A 24,703-nucleotide genomic window follows, 5' to 3' on the forward strand; every position below is an offset into this window, starting at 1 on the left:
ATTTTGGCAATTTAACTGATAATACTGTCTCAAGGAGTTGAAATCCTTTTCAGTCAATCAAACAACCTGCTCGTTACATCTGTTTAGTACAACTTCAGTATTGTTATTCACTGTGAAGTTTGGATTTGGAAGAAATAGCTTCATAGTTTGAATAGTTCCTACAACATTGAGGAATTCAGATCAGGAAGATTTACATCCCTGTTTGTAATTAGATTGTTGAATTCAACCAGGGTACAATGACTCAAGAACCTCTGGCTCATTAGGGGGAAAATTAACCAGATTTTCCAATCCAGCTCACTATTAAGAGACCTGCTAGAAAGTGCACTTGGATGAAGGACACATGAGGAAATATCCTGTGGTTAAATAGTCTGACAGCACTTGAAGTTGAGGATTACATGTGAAGAACGACCATCTGGGCAAGATATCAGAGGGCCAGTGAAGTGTGTGAAATAATACCCCAGAAAAAATAGCACATTTTGGACAGATGTAAAACAATGAGAATTTTGAAAAAGGCATCTGTACAAATTAGCTTAGGTTTCTTATGTCCACTTTATATTACAACAACAAAATTACATTTGTATAGCGCGTTTCACGTCAGGAGGATGTCCCAAGGCGTTGGACAGTCAGAGTTTCGGACCCGAGCTGGGGGTTGGGATCTGGGAGGGTGGAAGGCGGGGGGGAAGCAGGGTGATTGAAAGCACAGTGGAAGAGGAGGGTCTTGAAATGGATTTTGAAGGAGGCAAGGGAGGGGGTGAGGCAGAGGGGCTGTGGGATGGAGTTCCACAGGATGGGGGCAGAGTGGCAGAAGGCCGCCCGCCAATAGTGGGGCGAGCGAGGCAGGGGACGTGAAGCAGGCTGGAGCCCACTGATCGGAGGGAGTGAGCAGGATGGCAGGGGTTTAGGAGGTCGCAGAGGTAGGGGGGAGCAAGACCATGGAGGGCTTTGAAGGTGAGGACCAGGATCTTGAACTGTATCTTCTGAGTGATGAGAAGCCAGTGGAGTTGGGCGAAGATGGGGGTGATAGGGTCATGGAGTGTGGTGCGGGAGATGACACGGGCTGCAGAGTTCTGGATATTATACTTTTAATGCTGATTTAATGTAATTTCCATGGTTCAGCAATGGTTTAGGTGTAGTGCAACTTCAATATTAGACTATTGATTTGATATTAAGTCCTGCTCCACAAATCCCTTTCTCAATGGCTGAAAACACTGGCACTTGCCAGAGTCTGGTTTGCCTGAATGTCAGCTGTCCTCTGGCACCTTGCCACTATGCCAACTCTTCATACAGAATTCTAGATGGTGAATATCGGAGAGTGATTTCCTGACGTACCTACAGATGTACTTTTTGCTGCAGGAAGGCTGGTTGTTGTTTATTACCCTCTCTATTTTGTTTTTTGTAAAGTTAATTAGTTGTATTGCTGTTACTGGTAGCTTGACATAGATCAGCTAACTTACAAGACAAAGACCAGATTTAAGCTTGGTCTATACAATTGAATTGTCACACAATCTGATGCATGTTTTCTGAGGAAAGAAAGAGTTTGCAGCACCAAGAGGGATCTCAAGAGTGTAGTGGCAGAAGAATGTTCCTGGGATTCATTTTGGTTAGCCGGTGTCTGACACATGTGGAAAACCGTCACCATGCTTAGGAATATCCAAACCACACAGAAGTCCATTTATGTCTTGCATAGAAATTCCCGTGTCTGGAATGAAATATGCACTCTCTCCCTGGAGGGTTGCACCCTACTTAGCTAATTCCAGTGAGTATTAGCTACAGGTTGGCAAGAGCTAAGCCTTGGGGAATCCCAGATTGTGCGTTGGGATACTGCTGGAGTTTAATCATCTCAAGAGAATGACATGATGCAAGCCTTTTTAAAATGTTGAGAAGCGGAAGGTGATGCAGATGAAAGCAGTCCAGTGAGTTTGAATAGGAGCACAGAACAAGAGGACATGGGTTTCAAACTAACAATCTTCATATGAGATGATGAATAAGAATTGGCTGTGGGGGGCACAATATGCCAGTTATGGGAAACAAGAATCTCGACAAAAAGGATTTGTTCCTATATTGATTGCACACAGCAGTGTACCAACAAACAGTTGTGGATCGTTTGTGGGACCCTGTTGTGCGCAATTGGCAGCCGCGTTTTGCCCACAAACTGCACAGTCAATCTAAGTTACGGTATTTTTTGTGAAGCGCTTTGAGACGTCTGGAAGACGTAATAAGGCACTATATCAAATGCAAGGATTATTATTATTATTATATGTAATATATAATATTATTACATAATAATAATCCTTGCATTTGATATAGTGCTTTTCACATCTTTTAGATGTCTCAAAGCGATTTCATAGAATATGCTGTAAAGCGAATTGACCGTATATTTGTGGGCGGAACGCGGCAGCCAATTGCGCACAGCAGTGTCCCACATACAGTCGTGGATTGAAAATGAATAATTTATTATTGTTTTTTGTTTTGGAGGGATTTTTTTGGGAGGGAATAATTATTTTTATTGACTATAATAATAATAATAATCCTTGCAATTTGGTATAACACTACAGACACCCGCCACCCGCCCCCAGCCACTAGCCACAGGCACCCGTGACCCGCAGACACCCACCAACCGCCCCCAGCCACAGACACGCGCCACCGACCCAGCCACAGACACCCGCCCCCAGCCACAGATATCCACCCGCCACAGACATCCGCCCCCAGCCACAGACATCCGCCACCCGCCCCCAGCCAGACATCTGCCACCCGCCCCCAGCCACAGACGCCCACCACCCGCCCCCAGCCACAGACGCCAGCCCCCAGACGCCCGCCCTCAGCCGCAGACGCCCGCCCCCAGCCGCAGACGCCCGCCGTCAGCCGCAGAGGCCCGCCCCCAGCCGCAGAGGCCCGCCCCCAGCCGCAGAGGCCCGCCCCCAGCCGCAGACGCCCGCCCCAGCCGCAGACGCCCGCCCCCAGCCGCAGACGCCCGCCCCCAGCCGCAGAGGCCCGCCCCCAGCCGCAGACGCCCGCCCCCAGCCACAGACGCCCACCACCCGCCCCCAGACACAGACGCCCACCACCCGCCCCCAGCCGCAGACGCCCGCCCCCAGCCGCAGACGCCCGCCCCCAGCCGCAGACGCCCGCCCCCAGCCGCAGACGCCCGACCCCAGCCTCAGACGCCCAACCTCAGCCCCAGACGCCCGACCTCAGCCGCAGACGCCCGACCTCAGCCGCAGACGCCCGACCCCTTCCAAACACGAGCCACCAACACCCGCTAATACCCATCTCACCCCCAGCCCTCAAACCCCAGCTCCCCACCCCACCCCCACCCCACCCCGGGCACAGACACCTCCCCTCCCCCTCCACCCCGCAACAGATACTTGCCCCACCCCCCACTCCCAGTCATAAACACCCCCCCCCCCCCCCACACCCCCCCCGAGGGAGGGACTGTCTGTGCGCTCCGCCTCGAGCCCCGCCCCCACGGCCCGGGCTCCCACGAGCTGCGGGACTGACGGCCGCGGCCATGGCGAGCGCCTCGTATCACATCTCCAACCTCCTGGAGAAGATGACCTCGAGCGACAAGGACTTCAGGTGAGACCGGGAGAGAGAGAGAGAGAGAGGCCGGGGATGAGGGGGAGAGAGGCCGGGGATGAGGGGGAGAGAGGCCGGGGATGAGGGGGAGAGAGAGGCCGGGGATGAGGGGGGAGAGGCCGGGGATGAGGGGGAGAGGCCGGGGATGAGGGGGAGAGAGAGGCCGGGGATGAGGGGGAGAGAGGCCGGGGATGAGGGGGGGAGAGACCGGGGATGAGGGGCAGAGAGGCCGGGGATGAGGGGGAGAGAGAGGGCCGGGGATGAGGGGAGAGAGGCCGGGGATGAGGGAGAGAGAGAGGTCGGGGATGAGGGAGAGAGAGAGGCCGGGGATGAGGGGGGAGAGGCCGGGGATGAGGGAGAGAGGCCGAGGATGAGGGAGAGAGAGGCCGAGGATGAGGGAGAGAGAGGCCGGGGATGAGGGGGGGGAGAGGCCGGGGATGAGGGAGAGAGAGGCCGGGGATGAGGGAGAGAGAGAGGCCGGGGATGAGGGAGAGAGAGAGGCCGGGGATGAGGGGGAGAGAGGCCGGGGATGAGGGGGAGAGAGAGGCCGAGGATGAGGGGAGAGAGAGAGGCCGGGGATGAGGGGGAGGGAGAAGAGAGGCCGGGGATGAGGGGGAGAGAGAGAGGTCGGGGATGAGGGGGAGTTAGAGAGAGGTCGGGGATGAGGGAGGGAGAGAGGCCGAGGATGAGGGAGAGAGAGGCCGGGGATGAGGGGGAGAGAGAGAGAGGCCGGGGATGAGGGAGAGAGAGAGGTCGGGGATGAGGGGGAGAGAGAGAGAGGTCGGGGATGAGGGGGGGAGAGGCCGAGGCCCGGACCTGACCTGTTGTCGAGCGCGGTCCTGTTGTGAAACGGTTCGAGGCGCTGCCTTGGCACCTTTTTGTTAGTCTCAGGCCTGGTTGGAGCCGCGGGAGAGGGTGAGGCCTGGGGAGCGGGTGAGGGAGAGGCCGGGGCCTGGGGAGCGGGTGAGGCCTGGGGAGAGGGTGAGGGAGAGGCCGGGGCCTGGGGAGCGGGTGAGGCCTGGGGAGAGGGTGAGGCCTGGGGAGCGGGTGAGGCCGAGGCCTGGGGAGAGGGTTGGGGGGGTGGTTGCAGGTTGGGGGGCGGGGGAGCCGGGAAAGGTGTGTGTGTGTGGTGGGGGGTTGGTGGTGGGGAGGGGGGGTTGGTTGGTGGTGGGGGAGGGGGGGTTGGTTGGTGGTGGGAGGGTTGGTTGGGGAGGGGGGGGTTGGTTGGTGGTGGGGAGGGGGGGTTGGTTGGTGGTGGGGAGGGGGGGGGGGGGGGGGGGGGGTTGGTTGGTGGTGGGGGAGGGGGGGTTGGTTGGTGGTGGGGAGGGGGTTGGTTGGTGGTGGGGAGGGTTGGTTGGTGGTGGGGAGAGGGGGTTGGGTTGGTGGGGAGGGGTTGGTTGGTGGTGGGGAGGGGTTGGTTGGTGGTGGGGAGGGGGGTTGGTTGGTGGTGGGGGGTTGGTTGGTGGTGGGGGAGGGTTGGTTGGTGGTGGGTGGGGTTGGTTGGTGGTGGGTGGGGTTGGTTGGTGGTGGGGAGGGGGGGGTGGTTGGTGGTGGGGGTGGTTGGTTGGTGGTGGGGGGGGTTGGTTGGTGGTGGAGAGAGGCCTGAGGTCAGACTGAGTTTTGATCAGCCACAGCCTTTCACACTCCGGCTCTTGGGGTAAATAATAATATTTTTATATTGTGTTGATGGGTCACTTCACGGCTGTTTTGGGCGGCCGGTGCGGTGCGGTGCACAAACTGGACCCCACACATGCCTACGAAATCCACCAGTCAATGCAGTTGATGGTAAATCCTGTTGAAAGCTCCTTGAGAAGTCCGCTCCCTTCTTCACCCCCCCCCTCCCCCCAAACCACACCCAACTAGAATCATTTTATTTTGAGCTTCGTTAGATTTTATTCCCCCCTCCCCCCCCCCACGCCTGGCTCTACGGGTTGCCTTCATGCTCTTCCCTCGTGTGCGCCTACAGCACTCCAGGTCACTGCCAAGTCTGGGTCATCGGCAAGACTTGGAGGATCACTGCGGACAGGAGTTCTTCCCAGGCGACTCCTGTTAATTCTGCTAGCGAAAGCATTAACAGGTGATCCTAGCCGGACGAACAGCAGAAAACTACCCAGTGATTGAACTGTAGCAGTACCCCCATCCCTCCCATCCACTCTGGGATACCTAAGCTTTGGTACAATAGAATTTACATTTAAGCCTGGAGGATGACTCCAAGCGCTTAAATATTGCCAAACAAACTGCGCCTAATTCAGACTGTCAATCGGGGGAGAGAATGTACAACAGCAACAGCTTTATTTATATAGCGGGCTTCACACGGGTTAGTGTAGCGGAGTGAATACCCTGTATAGAGAAACAATACATAAGTGGAATTCTCTGTAGTTTGGTCTCGGGACTCTTAAGCTTGGGATCTTTAATGGATTGGTGTGAGCTACTTGGTTAGCCTCCCATATCAAGCTTATTCTATGTATGTGTGTAATTAGACAATAAGCATTAGCAAGATATTTGACTACAGAAACATTGCAAGATTAAACTTGTTTTTGCCTCTACATATACAAGAGGTCAAGGTAAGGCTTGGTGTCAGCCTGGCTCAATTGGTAGGACTCTCCCCTCTGAATCACGAGATCGTGGATTCAAGGATTTAACGAGAAACTTCCTCTCTTTTTGAATTGTGTTACGGATTCTTTGAAATCCACTCAAAACAATCGGAGGAGATCTCAGTTTAACATTCCATCCAAATGACTGCACCTCTGACAACACAGCACTCCTCCAACACTGCACTGGCGTCCCCAACGTGGGATTTGAACGCACAGCTTTCTAACTCTACGTTTTCATCTTAACAGAGGCAATAATTGGTAACTGCATCAGTGTCCCCAAGATTGATAGGGAATAAAACAGCCCGGACCAGGATTTCTGCTCTTGATCAATATGCATTGATTCACTGCTGGAAGCTTGTTTAGTTGGTTTTGGAGTGAAGGGAAGATTAAACTTGATTCTGTTATCAATGCTTGTTGATGCATTCTTTGAATTGTTGTGTAAAGCTAACTAGGAAAATGTACTGCCAATGGGACTATACTCCAATAGTGCACAGGGGCGAGAGGATTGAGGAGAGAAAGCTGGATGATCCTGCGAGTATACTGTTGGAATAATGGCTAAATGTGTGATGTGAATATGAAGTGAAAAATGTATTGTCAGAATTGTACTTGAGCTGGACTAGTTCTTCAGCACTGAAGAAGTTAACTGGAATTGTTTTGTATATTAATCCCCTTTCATTTGTAATTTGCAGGTTTATGGCTACCAATGACTTGATGACAGAATTGCAGAAAGACTCGATTAAGTTGGATGATGACAGTGAACGAAAGGTGGTGAAGATGATCCTGAAATTGTTAGAAGATAAAAATGGTGAAGTGCAGAATCTGGCTGTTAAATGGTAAGAGAAAGAGAAGGCTTGACACCATGTATCATAGCAGCAGCATAACTCCTGATGGAAAAAGGTTTTCTTTAGTATAGTAAATGCATCCAATTTATATTATTTATAAATGTATCTGATGCCTTTTAGTGCTTTTATGTTCAGTTGTAAGTGTGTCTGTTGAACATTTATATTTCAGCCTTGGTCCACTGGTTAGCAAAGTGAAGGAATATCAGGTGGAAACTATTGTGGACACCCTGTGTACTAACATGCTGTCGGACAAAGAACAGTTACGAGATATTTCCAGCATTGGACTGAAAACTGTAATTGGAGAGCTACCTCCAGCCTCCAGTGGTAAGCTATAAGGAATTCTCACCATTTAAAGAATGATCTGTTGATAAAATACTGAAGATAGTGCCAAATTATCATCAGTGCAATAGAAATAGTGTTTGAAGCACAATGATTTAATAAAATAATAATTATCCTTGCATTTGATGTAACGCCTTATCACATTATTGAGTCGCCTCAAAGCGCTTCACAAGATATACTGTAAAGTGTAGTGACTGTGTGTTTTGTGGGTAAAACTCTGGGGTGAGGCATCCACTTTGAGATTGTTTTTGCCAAGACACTGAATGGCATTAAGTGTATTTGTAGGGTGTGTGAATATATTTGCCCCCTGGTCAAAATTAGTACAGTAGTTTGACTTAGTTGTACATAGGTGAGTAAGTCAAGTTTATTTTTAAGACTCGGCATTTAGCACTCTGAGTTCTTCTGATCTGGGAACGCAGTAGCTATGGACAAAAGGTTAGTACTATATTAGAAATGTTTTAATTTATCAGTGACCTAAATGGAGATTGGGTTTTCTTTTCTAGGATCTGCTTTAGCAGCCAATGTTTGTAAAAAGATAACAGGACGTCTCACTAGTGCCATAGCCAAACAAGAAGATGTCTCTGTTCAGTTAGAAGCACTGGACATAATGGCAGATATGCTAAGCAGGTAGGTAAGCTAGCACGTGTTAGCACCATGCATTTCAGGTAGGCGTTTAACTCCATGCACTTTAAAAGGTGCAACCTGCACTCGTATTTGTACTCTTTACCTACTGGTGACGAGGGAAAGTTGCCATTAGATGATAAAGTGTAACTTATAATTCTTGGGACGTTTAAGTAAGTAACATTTTTGGAGTTCTATTAATGTTAGCTAACTGCATTCATGGTCGATCAGACTATTAAATGGTAGTTATGCTATTGCAATTCTCAGTTAACTACAGCATATAAAACCATTCGTTAAATGTGGACTTAGCATTTGTTCATATAGCAGTATTTACCTCTATTCCCATTCACTGATATTTTGTCAAGTGCTTCAAGACCTTTTTATTTTACATAAAAGGTGCTACATAAATACAAGTTGTTATAACTTTGGAATTCTTTTTACTTTTTATTAGGCAAGGAGGTCTGCTGGTTAATTTCCACCCGTCTATTCTGAACTGTCTCCTTCCTCAGCTGACCAGTCCACGGCTAGCTGTTCGGAAGAGAACCATCATCGCTCTTGGTCACCTTGTCATGAGCTGTGGAAATCTGGTTTTCATTGACCTAATTGAGCATCTATTGGCTGAACTTGCCAAAAATGATTCTATGTCTACAACTCGGACCTATATTCAATGCATTGCAGCTATTAGTAGACAAGCAGGGCACCGAATAGGTAAAGCAAAACTGCATTTATTTTCCCTTCAAATGTTTTCTGCTTAAATTTTGGAATTTCTAAATCTTTCAACTTGTCTGTTGTTCAGGGGAGTACCTGGAGAAAATCATTCCATTAGTCGTTAAGTTCTGTAGTGTAGAGGATGACGAATTGAGAGAATACTGCATTCAAGCCTTTGAATCCTTTGTGAGAAGGTAAGGTACAGTATATGGATTTCTTGGTGTTAAAAAGTACTGCAGACAGAAATGTTAGTTGTAAAATAATGTTTTTCTTAACTGATCTTTCATTCCAGTTTAATACTTGTGTACTTAATCTCAAATCTTAAATTAGTAACAATCTTGCTATGTTATGTAGTGTTTCCCTTTGTAGCCAGGGACGTTTATTATGACTCATTGGTTAACTGAGTACTTACCAGGATAAACCTGCAACCTGCTGGCTTGTAATGCTTAACTGTCACACTAGGCCTTTGGGATGTGGGGGGAAGGAGAAGCCCCAGTGACCATCTTTTAGATGCCACTCTCAGTAATGACAACACTCATTGGGATACGTTTACCAGTTGTCATAATTTTGCAGGTGTCCAAAAGAAGTATTTCCTCACGTCACAACTGTTATTAACCTGTGCCTGAAGTACTTGACTTATGATCCGAATTACAATTACGATGATGACGATGAGGATGAAAGTGCAATGGAATCTGAAGGTGGAGATGATGATGATCAAGGTATATAATTTTGAATGCCCCAATGTGTTTACAACCCGGAATATTTAAAGATTGCACTCACCCTAGTGAATAGGGAGGACTAACCAAATTAAGGGAAGAATCTCATTCACAACTGCTTTAACGTTGCATTTGACTAAACATTTTCCCCCTCTCCTGAAGATGCCCACATGTGGTGGGTGTATACTTCCATCAGTAGTGACTATTCTGCATACATGAACTCAGACTGCGAATGATGCACTGGGGAGAGGAAGTTCATTATATCCTGGTACAACAGCAGCAACTTGCATATATATGGCGCCCACTACACAGGTTAGCATAACAGAGTGATTGGCAGTGGCGGAGCACAACTCCGAGCCAGGGGAAGGGGGAAGTGACCATGGGCACGGTCAAATACTAAGGTCTTCAAACGGGACCTAAAAAAGGGGAAGGAAGTGGCCAGGCAGAGGAATAGAGGAAGAGTGTTTCAGAGGGTAGTGGTTGAAAGCGTGTTCAGTACGGATCGATGGAAAGTGATCAGAGGAGGAATGCTCTTTCCTCACTTCCTAGTACAGAGAAATGTAACCTGTTTGAATTCTAGTCTTAATTATCTACCCCCCCCCCCCATTTATTCCTTGTTTGTAGGAAGTGATGATGAGTATAGTGATGACGATGATATGAGCTGGAAGGTACGACGTGCTGCCGCCAAGTGTTTAGATGGGGTGGTCAGCACTCGACATGAAATGCTACCAGAGTTTTATAAAACTGTGTCTCCTGCACTGATTGCCAGATTTAAGGAACGTGAAGAGAATGTTAAAGCAGATGTTTTCCATGCATATCTCTCACTGCTGAAACAGACCAGGCCAGCTCAGAGCTGGCATCTTGACCCAGATGCAATGGAACAGGAAGAAACTCCTTTGACCATGCTTCAGAATCAAGTAAGCTTGAATGCGTTTTCATATTACTATTATTAGAACTGATTTTTATTAGATTTGAAATTAGTTTGCCTATCTTTTGTCATTTGTATGCTATCTAAAAGAGGGGTCTCTCTTTTAGATCCAGCTTCTTTTCAATCCCTTGAACTGAATGAAAGCTCTGCTGAAATAGTTTTGGTTTTAATGCTTAGTTCATATTCCGTGCTGAATGCATAATGTTAAGACCAGGTATTGTTTGCAAAATAGTTTTCTCTTAATCTGATCCAAATGAGGGGAAAGAATCATTTATGAAATATTACACTCTTGTGAAGCACCAAATGATATGTATGTAATGTGAACATCCTGTGACCGGAAAAGCTTTGCATTTTGTGAACCAAATGTGAATTTGTTTCCACCTGGCTAATTTCAAGGAATTTGGAAATGTTCCCAGACCTGGTGGTATATAAGAAGCTAAGTACTTTACTGAATGTTTTGCGTTACTTCCAGAATCTTATTTGAATCTAAATGTAACTCTTGAGGCATAGGGATGATGAATAGCAATGTAACTCTACTCAAACTTATTTTCTTTTAAAATCAAAAGGTTCCCAACATTGTCAAAGCTTTGCACAAGCAGATGAAGGAGAAAAGTGTGAAGACCCGCCAATGCTGCTTTCACATGCTGACTGAACTGGTGAATGTGTTGCCTGGGGCTTTAACGCAGCATGTGCCAGTTCTTGTGCCGGGTAATTGAAGTAGTTCTAGTTTTCTATTTCTAACTGTTTTCTAATGCATGCTTTTAAATCTATCCTGTGTATTTTCTGCTTGAATTGGATAGAATTTTGACGGAACGTATCTTGTATCATTTTTTACAGAAGGTAATGTGTAGTTTGTCAAGGTAGAGCTTTAAAAGTGAGGAAATGACACTTTATTTTGGTCAGTAAATGCATTAACTGCCTAATCTACCGATATTTACAATCAGTTACGTGTTCTTTACTGATGCTTTGAAATTGCCTTTTTTGGGTTAATCTAATGGGCTAGAATTGCTACTAGCCAAATAATGTTCTCTAGGATTTTTTTGATATAACATATTGACAAAATATAAAGAGAATGTTTAAACTGAGCCATTGCAACCAATTCTATTTTTTTCTTCCAGGAATAATATTTTCATTGAATGATAAATCCAGCTCATCCAACCTGAAGATTGATGCACTCTCGTGCTTGTATGTCGTCCTGTGTAATCACTCACCTCAGGTCTTCCATTCTCATGTGGAGGTTTTAGTCTTGCCTGTTGTAGCCTGCGTCGGTGATCCTTTCTACAAGATCACTTCAGAAGCTCTTCTGGTTACTCAACAGCTTGTAAAAGTGATACGGCCAGTAGATCATCAGTGTTCTTTTGATGCTGCTCCATACATTAAGGATTTATTCACTTGTACAGTGAAGCGCTTGAAAGCTGCTGACATTGATCAAGAAGTGAAAGAGCGAGCTATCTCTTGTATGGGACAAATCATTTGTAATCTTGGAGACCATTTAGGCAGTGACTTACCAAACACCCTACAGATTTTCTTGGAAAGACTGAAGAATGAAATTACTAGGCTTACAACAGTGAAAGCCTTGACTTTAATTGCTGGATCTTCTCTCAAGATCGATCTACGTCCAGTCCTAGGTGAAGGAGTTCCAATCTTGGCCTCTTTTCTGAGAAAGAACCAGCGAGCGCTGAAGCTAAGCACCCTTTTGGCTTTAGATATCGTGATAAAGAACTACAGTGACAGTTTAACACCTGCCATGATCGAAGCTGTTCTAGTGGAACTCCCACCTCTTATTAGTGAAAGCGATATGCATGTGTCACAGATGGCCATAAGCTTTCTTACCACCTTAGCCAAAGTGCATCCATCTTCCCTTTCAAAGGTCAGTGGTTCTATACTCACTGAGCTTATTGGACTTGTACGGTCACCGTTGCTTCAAGGAGGAGCCCTCAGTGCAATGCTAGACTTCTTCCAAGCTCTAGTTGGGACTGGAACTGCAAACCTAGGTTACATGGAATTGCTGCGTATGTTGACTGGTCCAGTTTATTCTCAAAGCAATGCATTGACCCACAAGCAGTCCTATTACTCAATTGCTAAGTGTGTAGCAGCCCTTACCCGAGCCTGCCCGAAAGAAGGACCTGCTGTAGTTGGACAGTTTATCCAGGATGTGAAGAATTCTAGATCAACTGATTCTATTCGACTCCTAGCTTTACTGTCGCTTGGAGAGGTTGGACACCATATTGATTTAAGTGGGCAGGCTGAACTTAAATCTGTAATCCTTGAAGCTTTCTCTTCCCCAAGTGAAGAGGTTAAATCTGCAGCCTCCTATGCCCTTGGAAGCATTAGTGTTGGGAACCTTCCTGAGTATCTGCCTTTTGTTCTGCAAGAAATAAGTAGCCAGCCAAGAAGACAATACCTCCTCCTGCACTCCTTGAAAGAAATTATTAGCTCTTCCTCAGTTGAAGGCCTTAAACCATATGTAGAAAATATTTGGACTTTGTTGCTGAAACATTGTGAATGTGCGGAAGAGGGAACTCGGAATGTTGTTGCCGAATGCCTGGGCAAGCTTACTTTGATAGATCCAGAAACATTGCTACCGCGACTTAAGGGGTACTTGGAGTCAGGTAGGTGTTTGCTTATAATGTCTTTATAAAATTTGTTTTTTATCATTGGTGTAAAATCCAGTATGATAAATAAGGTTTTAATAACTTACTCTGCTTAATCAAAAAGCTGCTGCTGCAGGGGAAATTATAACATTTCACAGAGTTTGTAATTAAAAATCTAGCTTCATCACATTGTATTGTAACCAGTTACTGTCACTGTTTGGTGATGTAAACATGTATTTACTGCTTTTCACAGTATGCAGTTTGGTACAGTGGGTGGGGAGAGGGAAAAGTATGTACCAATGATTAGAAAAAGTTAAAGGAGCAAAGTGGGTAAGAAAAAAAAATTGTGAAGATTGGGGGAATGAATAAAATGGAGATTTGAAATTATTGGTCCTGAACCTCAACATGGTTTTAAATTATTTAAATACAAATTTAAGCAGTTTCCTTTTGATTCTTGCCCTCGCAAATGGATGACTATAATAGAAGATAAAGGTGTTTTTACTTAATAACTGAAAATCAATGGAACAAATATCAGTAACGTTAATAGATGAACTTTATATGGTGTTGTAACAAAGTATGGCTAGTTTTCTTTACACCAGATAATGCTTTAATATTCTTGTTTTTTTACAGGATCTTCCTATGCTCGAAGCTCTGTGGTTACAGCTGTGAAATTTACCATTTCTGATCACCCACAGCCAATAGACCCTCTGTTGAAGAACTGCATTGGTAAAGTTGTTTTTCACCCTTTGGAATTTTTTTATATTAAAAGTGGTTAGTAGTTTTATAAGAAGTTTCTCAAGTTTTATAAAAAGATTAGAACGTTTATAGTGTGTCAGCCTGATTGGTAGCACTCTTGCCTCTGAGTCAGAGGCTTGTACAGTACTTTACTTTTTCTGTACATTCTTTCTGTTACGAGAATAAAGGTAGAGCACCCTCAATTCCAAGACCACTGCTTGTCCTCACAGACGGACATCAAATCTGGATGGGAGCTAATTTCCTGCAGTTGAATGTCAACAAGACCGAGACCCTTCTGCTTGACTCCCGGCCTCCATACCTCGGCGCTGACAGTATTTCCCTCCATGGATGCACTCTATATCTCATGGAGTCAATACGGAACCTCGGCGTCCTCTTCAACTATCCTTTCTACCTCACATCCATGCCATGACCCGCAGCGCCTTTCCCCACCTCTGCAACATCACTCAGCTCCACCGCTGTCCCACACCACAGGCTGCCAAGACCCTCATGTGGGTTCATAACATCCATTCTCCAATACACAAACTCCCTGCTTGTTGGCCTCCCCAACTCTTCCATCCACAGACTGCAGATCATTCAGAACTCTGCAGCCCGTGTCCTCTCCCGCACGGGCCCCGCCTCGCCCACCCCACCTCCTGACGTGAAAGGCACTGTACAAATGTAATTTTGTTGTCGTCGTAGAGCAGAAATCAGTTGGTCGGTGATCATGAAGGTATCAAATTAAATACAGCTTAAAGATGATTCATTTACATTCTGCTTTTGTGCACTACCGTTTTGTCAGCCGGGTGTCTGGCACACGCAGAATCTCATCACCATGCTTGAGTATCCAATCCAAACCATGCATGCCCTTACACATGGAAATTCCTGTGTACCACCTAGAAATTTAATTAATGCCTAGAAACTTAGGAAGTACCTTGGAACATGTCTGCTTCTCCTAAATTGGGGAATGATATGCAACACTTTAGAGATTTTAAAATGAGGAATAAAACTGTACAAATGATTGATTTTTTTTCTTCCACAAATGACTGTTTCAGGTGATTTCCTGAAAACTTTGGAAGATCCAGATCTCAATGTGAGAAGAGTGGCATTAGTTACTTTCAATTCAGCTGCACACAATAAACCATCGCTCATCAGGGACCTTTTAGATACTGTTCTTCCACATCTCTATAATGAAACAAAAGTTCGAAAGGAATTGATCAGAGAGGTCTGTATGCTTTGTTATATATTAATAAGATCTGTCTTTGCTTCTAAATGTCTTTATTTGGCATCTTATTGTAAAATCTGCATTTTAAACATGAGTTTCAAGGTGTTGCTTGATTCTCCCCTTTGATTGTTAGGTGGAAATGGGACCATTCAAGCATACTGTGGATGATGGCTTGGATATCAGGAAAGCAGCTTTTGAATGCATGTATACACTCCTAGACAGCTGTCTTGATAGACTAGACATTTTTGAATTCCTAAACCACGTTGAAGATGGACTTAAGGACCATTATGACATCAAGGTACTATATTGAATGTAGAGCATTTCATTTATGATGAGATATGGTTTTGGTTTGTTTAGTCATCTTTTAAATCACCCCTGAAAGCCACCTACCAAGTTCATATCAAGTTGTGATTACGCATAAGAAAATGTTGACTAAAAGGAGTCCGCATAGACAATAGTGCTTCTAGTTTGCTGTGTTCCATGTTGCATGTTAAACCGCATGTATTCAATGTGAATGTTGTATGGTAGAACATTTTATTTGTATTGGGAACATAGGAACAGTACTAGGCCATTCAGCCCTTCAAGCCTGTTCTGCCATTCAATTAGATCATGGCTGATCTGCATCTCAACTACTCCTGTCAATTCCAATTTCCTGCTTTTTCCCCATATCCCTTGATACCCTGACTTACCAAAAATCTTCTCAACCTCACTCTTGAAGATGTGGATGGATCCAATATCCACAGCCTTTTGAGGGAGATCGTTCCAGATTTCTACCACTCTTTGAGTGGAAAAAATGCTTCCTGATTTCACTTTTAAATGGCATGGTTCTAATTTTAAGAGTATGCCCCCTTTCATTTTAAGACCATGCTCCTTATTATTGTCTTGACACATGGAAACCCATCACCATGCTTAAGAGTATCCAAATCCAAGAGAGTACCAAGCATGCCACCTATAAATGAAAATTCCTGTGTTGGGAATGGAATATGCACTCTCCCTGGAGGTTTGCACCCTGCTTTCCTAATTCCAGAGAGTATTAGGCCTTGGTTGGTAAGAGCCAAGGCTTGGGGACCCCGGGATGTGGTTTGGGTACTGATGGAGTTTGACCAGCTAAAACTGCAAAGCTTACCAATGTGTCAGCCTGGTTCAAATAGTAGCAGTCACGTCTCTGAGTTAAACATTTAACTCACATAATCTGGGCTGACAGTCCAGTCTGGTGCTGGGGGTCTGTTGCATTATTGAAACACTCAGATGAGATGTTAAACCGAAGTCCCCTCTGCCTGTTTAGTTGTATGTTAAAGATCCCATAGTAATATTCGAAAAGTGAATGGAGTTTCCCCTGGTTTCCTCACCAGCAATCCTCCAAATAAAATTGGTCATTCAACTTCATCCAACGAAGCAAACCCAAAGTTGTAATGTACAGTAATTAGTACAGCACTTCAGAAAACGTAATAGTAATTTAATGTCCAAACTTTCTTCTCTACATTTAACAGATGCTGACCTTCCTGATGTTAGTCCGACTTTCGACCCTTTGTCCAAGTGCAGTTCTACAACGATTGGACAGGCTGGTGGAACCTTTGCGGGCTACCTGTACAACCAAGGTATGCAATTCTGCATTGCCTTTATCTAAGTGCATATTTATTGGAACAAAAGGGGAACCTGGATGTATAACTGTTATACATGTTAATTTACCAGAGTTTCTGTACACTCTTTTTCTAATCTTATTATATCAGAATGCTATTTGCTTGTACATACCCTTTTGAGAATTGATCTCTGCTGTTGGCATATTGTAAAACTCTCAATAAATTAAACAAACATGTGGGTTAGGAAATTATGCAATAGCTTTTAAACACGTTTGAGGTGTAGTTTCAGATTGGCACAACAGTAACATTAATACTGCTCCAATGACACATTACTTTACATTAGAAATGTGCTGTTTATGTAGAAAGTCTGAATTACGATCCACTTTTGAAGAGAGTAATAGTGTCAGCCATCAGGAGGAAAGGACTTAAATTAATGCATCCAATTAGACATTTTTCAAAATCATCGCATGACATACATGAAACATACACAATATCGTTGAGCTTAGATAGCCAAATCTGTTGGTTGTCTCGTGTGGTGCTATCCTAAGGAAATAAAAGGTACTACAGTATAAAAATGCAAAAAAAAGGTGTAAAATTAAACCATTTATATCCAATAGTTTTATTGCAATTGTGTTCTGTATCAGGTGAAAGCCAACTCTGTGAAGCAGGAGTTTGAGAAGCAAGATGAACTGAAACGCTCAGCCATGAGGGCAGTTGCAGCACTACTGACCATTCCTGAAGCAGAGAAGAGTCCACTTATGAGTGAATTCCAATCTCAAATAAGCTCCAACCCTGAATTGGCAGCCATTTTTGAGAGCATCCAAAAGGACTCTTCTTCCACTAACTTGGAGTCGATGGACACTACCTGAATCTTTTCTTCCAAAGGAGGAATCTTTCATTCTTGTTTTGATGTAATGCACTGGAATTTCAGTCTGTACGCAAGCAAAAAAAATCAGTACTTTAAGCTTCAAACTTATCCATTAATTTTTACTTTTATGGAAATTACAAGTTTGTTTCTTTCGTTTAATGTTGCTTTCTTAGTGTTTAATCGAGAAAGTCCTTGTAGTTAAAGTGAACAATGAGTGTAAATTACACAGAGCATTTCAGTTGTGATACCACATAAAATTCAGCAGTATTTTAGAAAGGAAAGGAAATTGTAGCAGTAGATTGTGAACTAGGTATCCACTAAAGATAGTGATGTGCTGACTGAACTTGGATTATAACTGTTGAGCTTTACTCTAGGATTTTCTTCCTGCAACAGAGTTCATGCCATTTATCTTGTTAAAATGTGATTTTTGTAAGAAAAAAAAGAAAAACTTTGTTCATCTCTGCCTGCTGTTTTTGTTTCAGCTTGCTAAACAAATAGTTAAAGAACTCTGCTTTGTGAGATTTATTATATTAAAATGGTTTGGCAAAGGCCTTGCATCATACCTTGGTATTTCCAACTTACAATCATAGTAATATTATAGCACAGAAGGAGACCATTTAGCCTATCAAGTCTGCACCAGCTCTCAGAGCAAGCTGCACTTTCAATCCCACTACCCTCTCCTATCTCCATGTCCCTTCAAGCATCTAAACTTCTCAGCATGAAGAATTATCTCCAAATGAATGTGGTTTTAGGGCACACTAGGGCCATCTAGCCTTGGCTCTTGCCAATATGTGCCTAAAATAAGTAGGTTGTGTCCTTCCAGGGAGATGGTATTCTGTTCCAATAAGTATCTCTGGAATTTCTATATGTAGGTGGGATGCATGAAACTGTTTGGTTTGGATACTCCAGCATGGTGATGTTTCCGCATGTGTTAGACATCCAGCTGACCCCCCCCAAAAAAAATCAATATGATTGAATAGGACAGAAAACTCAAGATGGCTTTACTGGTGTGGGGATAGGATAATGGCTCAAAACTAAGCAATGTGGAATCCAGCTGTTGTGTGTGCTGATCAGTCTGGAAACAGAATGACAACAGTTGATCAAAATTTTCAGTACAATTTACGTTCAAATAGTGCCTTTCATGGCGGGAGCGTGTCTCAAAGCATTTAAAAGATGCTTGTATTTGAGGGGTTTTTTTTAGGGTGGGGGGTAATTGGGAACGAAAGAAGATTTATACAAATAGATGAAGGTCTAGAATTGATGTATTCATAAATTCCATTTTTNAAATGGAGGTCACTACCCAAATAATATTTTCAATTTAAAAATTGATTGGAGGATGAGTGACAAGCTATAGGTGAATTAGTGAGCAGATAAATGGTTGGATCTGTCAATGAGTGGTTGGAGGATGAATGCTTGGGTGGTTAGGAGTTGGAAGGTGAATATTTGATAGGTAAGCGGTTGGAGCTGTCAGTGGAGGCTAATGAATGTTTGGTGGGTGTTGGGTGAGTAGTTGGAACATAGGAACAGGAGCAGGCCATTCAGTCCCTCAAGCCTGTTCCACCTTTCTATTAGATTATGACTTGTACCTCAACTCCAAATACCTGCCTTTGCTCCATATCCCCTGATACCCAAGGAATATCCAAGGGTTAGAGGATGAGTATTGGGTGACTGAATGTTGGATGGGTGAGTGTTTGGTCAATTAGTGGGGGGTTTGTTGGGGAGGTGAGTGGTTGGAGGGTGAGTGGTTGGAGGGTGAGTATTAGATGGGTGAGTGTCGAATGGATACATTCCAAGAATCTCGCACTCCTCTTCAAATCTCTTTGTGCCCTGACACCTCCCTACCTCCGACCTGCTTACCCCCCCAACCCACTACTCGCTGCCTCTGCTCAACTAGCGCCAACCCTCCTGCGTGTCCCTCGTGCTCTCCACACCAACACGGGTGGCCACGCTTTCAACCACTGCACCGCGAAACTCTGGAACACTTCCTGTACCCCTCCGCTTTGCCCCTTCCTTCCTTCCTTCCTTCCTTCCTACATCTTCAGATGGTGCCTGAAAACCTTCCTCTTGGGACCATGCCTACGGCCACCTCCCCCCCACCCTCATACTCCGCCGCTGGCAAGCGCTCTGGGGTGCTGCCCTGCCTGAGGGGCCCTGTATAGATGCAACTTGTTGTTGTTGTGGTGGGGGGTGGGGGGGGGTTTGGGTGTGTGAGTTCCAGGTCGAGTTTCTGGAGCTGCAGTGTCTCGGCGGGAGGTCCTCTCGGCTCACCTTCCCCCACCCTCTCCGTGGGGGGGGGGGGGGGGGTCTGACCTCCCGGGGACTGAGCCCGTCTCCACAGTCGGTCGGGGCCGCGCAGGGCTCTCGCCACATCCACCCAGAAAACACTGAGGTAAAGCCATCGCCAGACTAACTGCGCTGGAGGGGACGAGGGGCAAGTGAACGCCCGGCGGGTGGGGGGGGTGGGGGTGGAGGGGTGGAGGGTGGGGGGGGGAGCGGGTGGGGGGGGGGGAGCGGGTGGGGGTGAAGTGGAAAGGCGTCTTAACGCGTTGGGACTGCGTTGCGAGTCTCTGTATATGGAGTTCCCACTGAGGAGAAGTATCGATGAGAGGAAATAGCCGAGTGTCAGCGGCACTGGACTCGGGCTCCGGAGCCCCGGAGGGCACTGTGTTTGGTGGGCAGCGGAGGCGAAAGAACCGAAACCCCCCCAACACCCCACCACCCCCCACACCCCCCCCCCCACACACACACCCACACACACCCCCACACACACCCCACACACACACACACACACACCCACACACACACACACACCACACCCCCACACACACCCCCCACACACACACCCCCACACACCCCACACACACCCCCCCCACACACACACCCCCACACACACACCCCACACACACACACCCACACCCCACACACACCCACCCCACACCCACACACACACACCCCCACACCTCCACACCCACCCCCACACACCACACCCACACACCCCCCCCCCCACCCCATACCACCCCCCCCACACACACACACACCCCCCCCACACACACACACACACACCACACACACACCCCCCCCACACACACACCCACACACACACACACACACACACACACCACACCACACCCCACACACACACACCCCCCACACACACCCCCCCCACCACACACACACACCCCACACATACCCACATCACACGCGCCCACACAACCACACCCCCCACACACACCCACACACACACACACCCACCCCACACACACACACTCCCCCCCACACACGCACACCCCACACATACACACACACCCCCCACACACACACCCCCACACACCCCCACACACACACACACACCCACACACCCCCCCCACACACACACACCCACACCACACACCCCCACACCACACACACCCCCACACCACACACACCACACCCCCCCACCACACACACCCCACACACACACACACCCACACACACACCCCCCCACACACACCCCACACACACACACCCCACACCCCCCCCCACACACACACACACCCACACACCCCCCCACACACACACCCACACACACACCCCCCCCCCCACACACACACCCCCCACCCCCCCCCACACACACACCCACACACACCACCCCCCCCACACACACACACACCACCCCCCACACACACACACACCCCCCCCACACACACACATCCCCCCCACACACACACCACCCCCCCCCACACACACACACACACCCACACACACACACCACACACACACACCCCTCCCCGGGAGAGCTGAGCGGATAGACTCAAGAGTGGGAGAGGGACATTGTCAATAATGTTTATTTTCAGCTGTAGAATCCCCCCAACACTCACACACACACACACTTCACCAGGTGAGGGTAAAACCCCACGACCACACTTCACTTGGCACTGCACACAACCCCAAAGGCAAACCTATACATTCCTATAAATGTGCGCGTGACATAAAGTAGAGCAATTTCCTCGTTTTTTGTGTCTGTGTGTGTTGTGTGAGTGTTGTGTATGTGAATGTGTGTTGTGTGTGAGTGTGTGTTGTGTGAGTGTTGTGTGTGTGAGTGTGTGTTGTGTGTGTGTTGTGTGAGTGTGTTGTGTGTGTTGTGTGAGTGTTGTGTGTGAGTGTGTGTTATGTGAGTGTTGTGTGTGTGGTGTGTGTGTTGTGTGTGTGTGTTGTGTGTGAGTGTGTGTTGTGTGTGAGTGTGCGTTGTGTGTGTGAGTGCGATAACACCTCCAGTGCGATCGCTGGTACGGTGTTGTGAGCGCTTTTATTCGTAACGCGTGATAGCTGAGTTGTTGGGTTGTGCAGGACCTCCGCTGAGAATCCATGGGAACCCGAGAGGTGTGGAGATCATTACTGGCGATCATTGACAGACAAGGGGAGCCCTTTCAGTCGCCGGAGCCCAGGGCACCGCTTCCCGTGGGATTGGGAATGGATCCTGTTTTCATGTCTCCCAGTGATGTATGAGAGCAGAAAGGGAGCTCTGGAGAATCGTGTGCAACTGTACAGCTATCGATCTGACTCGACGACTCTCTTTATCAGGGGGTCCTGTGCCTCCTCGCCAGGGTTTGTCCTATGAAAATGACATTTGCAGGTACTTTAACATGACTGAGAAATACTACATAGTATGCATTGTTTGTATTTTGTACAAAATCCACCCCCCCCCCCCCACCCCCTCCCTCCCTCCCTATTAAGGGATCAATATCTAATAATTAAATAATTGCGAGGTGATCATTTGCATCGATTCATTTGCGGCAAACACCAGCACCAGTTTTTATTTACAATTTTAAATAGTATCTGAAGTTTGACACCACATATCCCCTGTTAAGAGGTAAACAGCAAATGTTAAATGCAAACCCACTGGCTAAAACAATAATAAATTGCTCATTTTTGATCTATGATTGTTTGTGGGACATTGCTGTGCGCAATTGGCTGCTGCGTTCACCCACAAATATACAGTCAATTCACTTTACAGTGTGTTCTGTGAAGCGCTTTGGGACGTCCTCCCAACGTGAAAAACGCTATATCAAATGCAAGGTTTATTGTTATTATTATAATAATAATTTTGAAATTCAATATTACTCAGTAAACGCCCCATGGACCTTATTTTCCATCATTGTTTTAAACTTAAATGAATTGTTGGCTAAGAAGGCTCAACACTAACACATTTATGCAAGCTGTTGTGCATTGCTCTAATGAACAGGATTGTTTTCTTTGTCTTATCTGCACTAAACCGTGTTTTGGAACAATTTATAAATGCTAACACAATTCAACTTGCAGGATTACATTCGTCAGGATAGGTAAATAATTGAATGTTTTTATTAATCATTCATTCATTTACATTGTCAATTAATATGTGTTGTAGCGTGAGTCTCTGTCAAGATGAACACTCATAATGTAAATAACCTTTTGCAAAGTATTAACTACCCTTAATATCTTCAGAATGCTTCTACTTTATGCTTCATAATAATATTTTGGTTTCGTTTTCAGTATACAGTTTGTGGGAGATCGTGCTGATGGCCATGTGATAGATCGATGAGATATTAAGCTGAGGAGTTCAGCTGGAATTTAAGATTCTGTGTTACTATTCACATTTCAAATGGTATAAAAGTGTAAGTTTGGCCTTTCTTTCTCTTTTGGATTAAGAACATGTCATATAAAAAAAAATCATTGGGCTTATCAAGCCTGCTCCTCTCCACAAAACATCAACACCTATCCTATTGCGGGTTGTCATCCAAATATATAACTTGAAAGATTGAATTGATATTCCCCGACCCTACAGAAATAATCCAGCTAAAGTATGCTGCACTGTTTTGTCACTCAACACTGACATTTTACCCTGTTTGTATGCTGCAACACTGATTTTTCATGCGCTCTTTGATTGCTTCAGGAAAAGACTGAAATAAAGTTGGACCATGGGGAGTCTGCACAAGACCAAATTAATAGATGTAATTGAACAAAGACTTCAGAGAGAGCTGTCTGTAAGTGTCAGTGTACAGTATTAATATGGAAACGAACAAAAAGTCATTTGGATCTTCCTATTGAATAGATGAGAATAAGGAATGATTCCTGTGATTATCCTACAAAGAATTTATTATTGTGTGTCAATGATTCAGAGGAAGTGTCCTTTTTTGAATGATCTAAATATTGTAAATATCACTTGCAATTTAACGTGCTCTTAATATAAATTCAGTGAGTAACATGATGAAGAGAAGTCAGTTGACTGTTAGTGTCAGGCTTCATGTTCACAGTAAAATGCTGGTCCTATGTGATACTGGAAAATTTCTTAAATATCACTTTATAATAATAATAATCCTTGCATTTGATATAGCGCTTTTCACGTCGGGAGGACATCCCAAAGCGCTTCACAGAACATTGTAAAGTGAATTGACTGTATGTGGGCGAACGAGGCAGCCAATTGCGCACAGCAATGTCCCACAAACAGTCGTAGATTGAAAATGACCAATTTATTATTGCTTTTTTTTGAGGGATTATTATTAGGCGTGTGGGGTAAGGAAACTTGCCCAAGGTTTCACCCTGCCTGGAATTGAACTCAGGTCTCTCACTTGCAAAGCGAGTGCTCTAACCACTGAGCTACAGGACTCCACTTTGGAGGGATAATAATGTAGCGCTAGTTATATATGTACCATATATTATACCAGTACCTTTAATCTATATTTGAATGCTTTTCTAATGTATACTTAGAATGAATGGTGAGAAAACTTCAAATTGCAAAATGTTTTGTATTTCAGAATCATGTTACAAAGCAATCATTAAAATCACAGCACGTACTGAGGACAATAACAAGTAAGATAAACACTTATGGAAATAGTATCTGTAAAATACAACAACTTGTATTTATATAGAGGCCTTCACATAGAATAGCGTCTTGGACGGTTGGATGGTGAAAATCAATTGGTATGAGTAACAGAATTGGTTTATGTAGTTTATGTACATAATATGTAGTTCTGAATTGGTTTGCAGGCATATACAATATCTACAAAGCAGAGTAATTATGGGATCCAGGTCAGTGGGATTGAAGGAAGTGCGGAGGAAGAGTGGGAAGTGAATGTGAAGGGTTTGCAGGTGACAATGAAGATCTTGAACTTGATCCCCCGGGGACTGAGGAGCTAAGATGGGGTTGATAGGCTTGTCGAACCTGATAGGGAGAGGACACAGGTTGTAGAGTTTGGGATAGTTGGCTAGATGGTTAAGGTAAGTAGGTAGATACTTAGGAAATAAGGCATTATTAAGAAAAATGGAGAAACAGTGAGGAAATGCTGTTAAAAATATAGATATTATGATATATTATAATATTTTCATATTGTAACTGGAAAACCATACTGGCTATTAATAAAATGC

General features: G+C 45.4%; 2 protein-coding genes and 1 long non-coding RNA gene across 3 annotated transcripts; all 3 read left to right on the forward strand.

Annotated features, from left to right (window-relative positions):
- Positions 1-1,195: 1,195 nt before the first annotated feature.
- Positions 1,196-3,263, forward strand: LOC121849182 (extensin-like). The gene is made up of 2 exons (XM_042335065.1): positions 1,196-1,312; positions 2,577-3,263. The coding sequence occupies exons 1-2, from the start codon at positions 1,196-1,198 to the stop codon at positions 3,261-3,263; spliced, it is 804 nt and encodes a 267-aa protein (XP_042190999.1).
- A 202-nt stretch (positions 3,264-3,465) lies between these two features.
- Positions 3,466-17,885, forward strand: cand1 (cullin-associated and neddylation-dissociated 1). Its single transcript, XM_042335522.1, has 15 exons — positions 3,466-3,576; positions 6,860-7,003; positions 7,182-7,336; positions 7,855-7,978; positions 8,424-8,680; positions 8,769-8,874; positions 9,254-9,399; positions 10,021-10,313; positions 10,891-11,032; positions 11,443-12,936; positions 13,549-13,644; positions 14,706-14,875; positions 15,009-15,173; positions 16,366-16,473; positions 17,100-17,885. The coding sequence occupies exons 1-15, from the start codon at positions 3,509-3,511 to the stop codon at positions 17,322-17,324; spliced, it is 3,693 nt and encodes a 1,230-aa protein (XP_042191456.1). The 5' UTR covers positions 3,466-3,508; the 3' UTR covers positions 17,325-17,885.
- Positions 17,886-21,557: 3,672 nt separating this feature from the next.
- LOC103186135 lies at positions 21,558-24,149 on the forward strand. Its single transcript, XR_006085172.1, has 4 exons — positions 21,558-21,935; positions 22,832-22,953; positions 23,232-23,322; positions 24,094-24,149. It is a non-coding gene; the product is annotated as an uncharacterized LOC103186135 (long non-coding RNA).
- Positions 24,150-24,703: the final 554 nt, after the last annotated feature.

The sequence above is a fragment of the Callorhinchus milii genome, unplaced genomic scaffold (assembly GCF_018977255.1).
Source record: "Callorhinchus milii isolate IMCB2004 unplaced genomic scaffold, IMCB_Cmil_1.0 Scaffold5, whole genome shotgun sequence".
NCBI classification, from domain to species: domain Eukaryota; kingdom Metazoa; phylum Chordata; class Chondrichthyes; order Chimaeriformes; family Callorhinchidae; genus Callorhinchus; species Callorhinchus milii.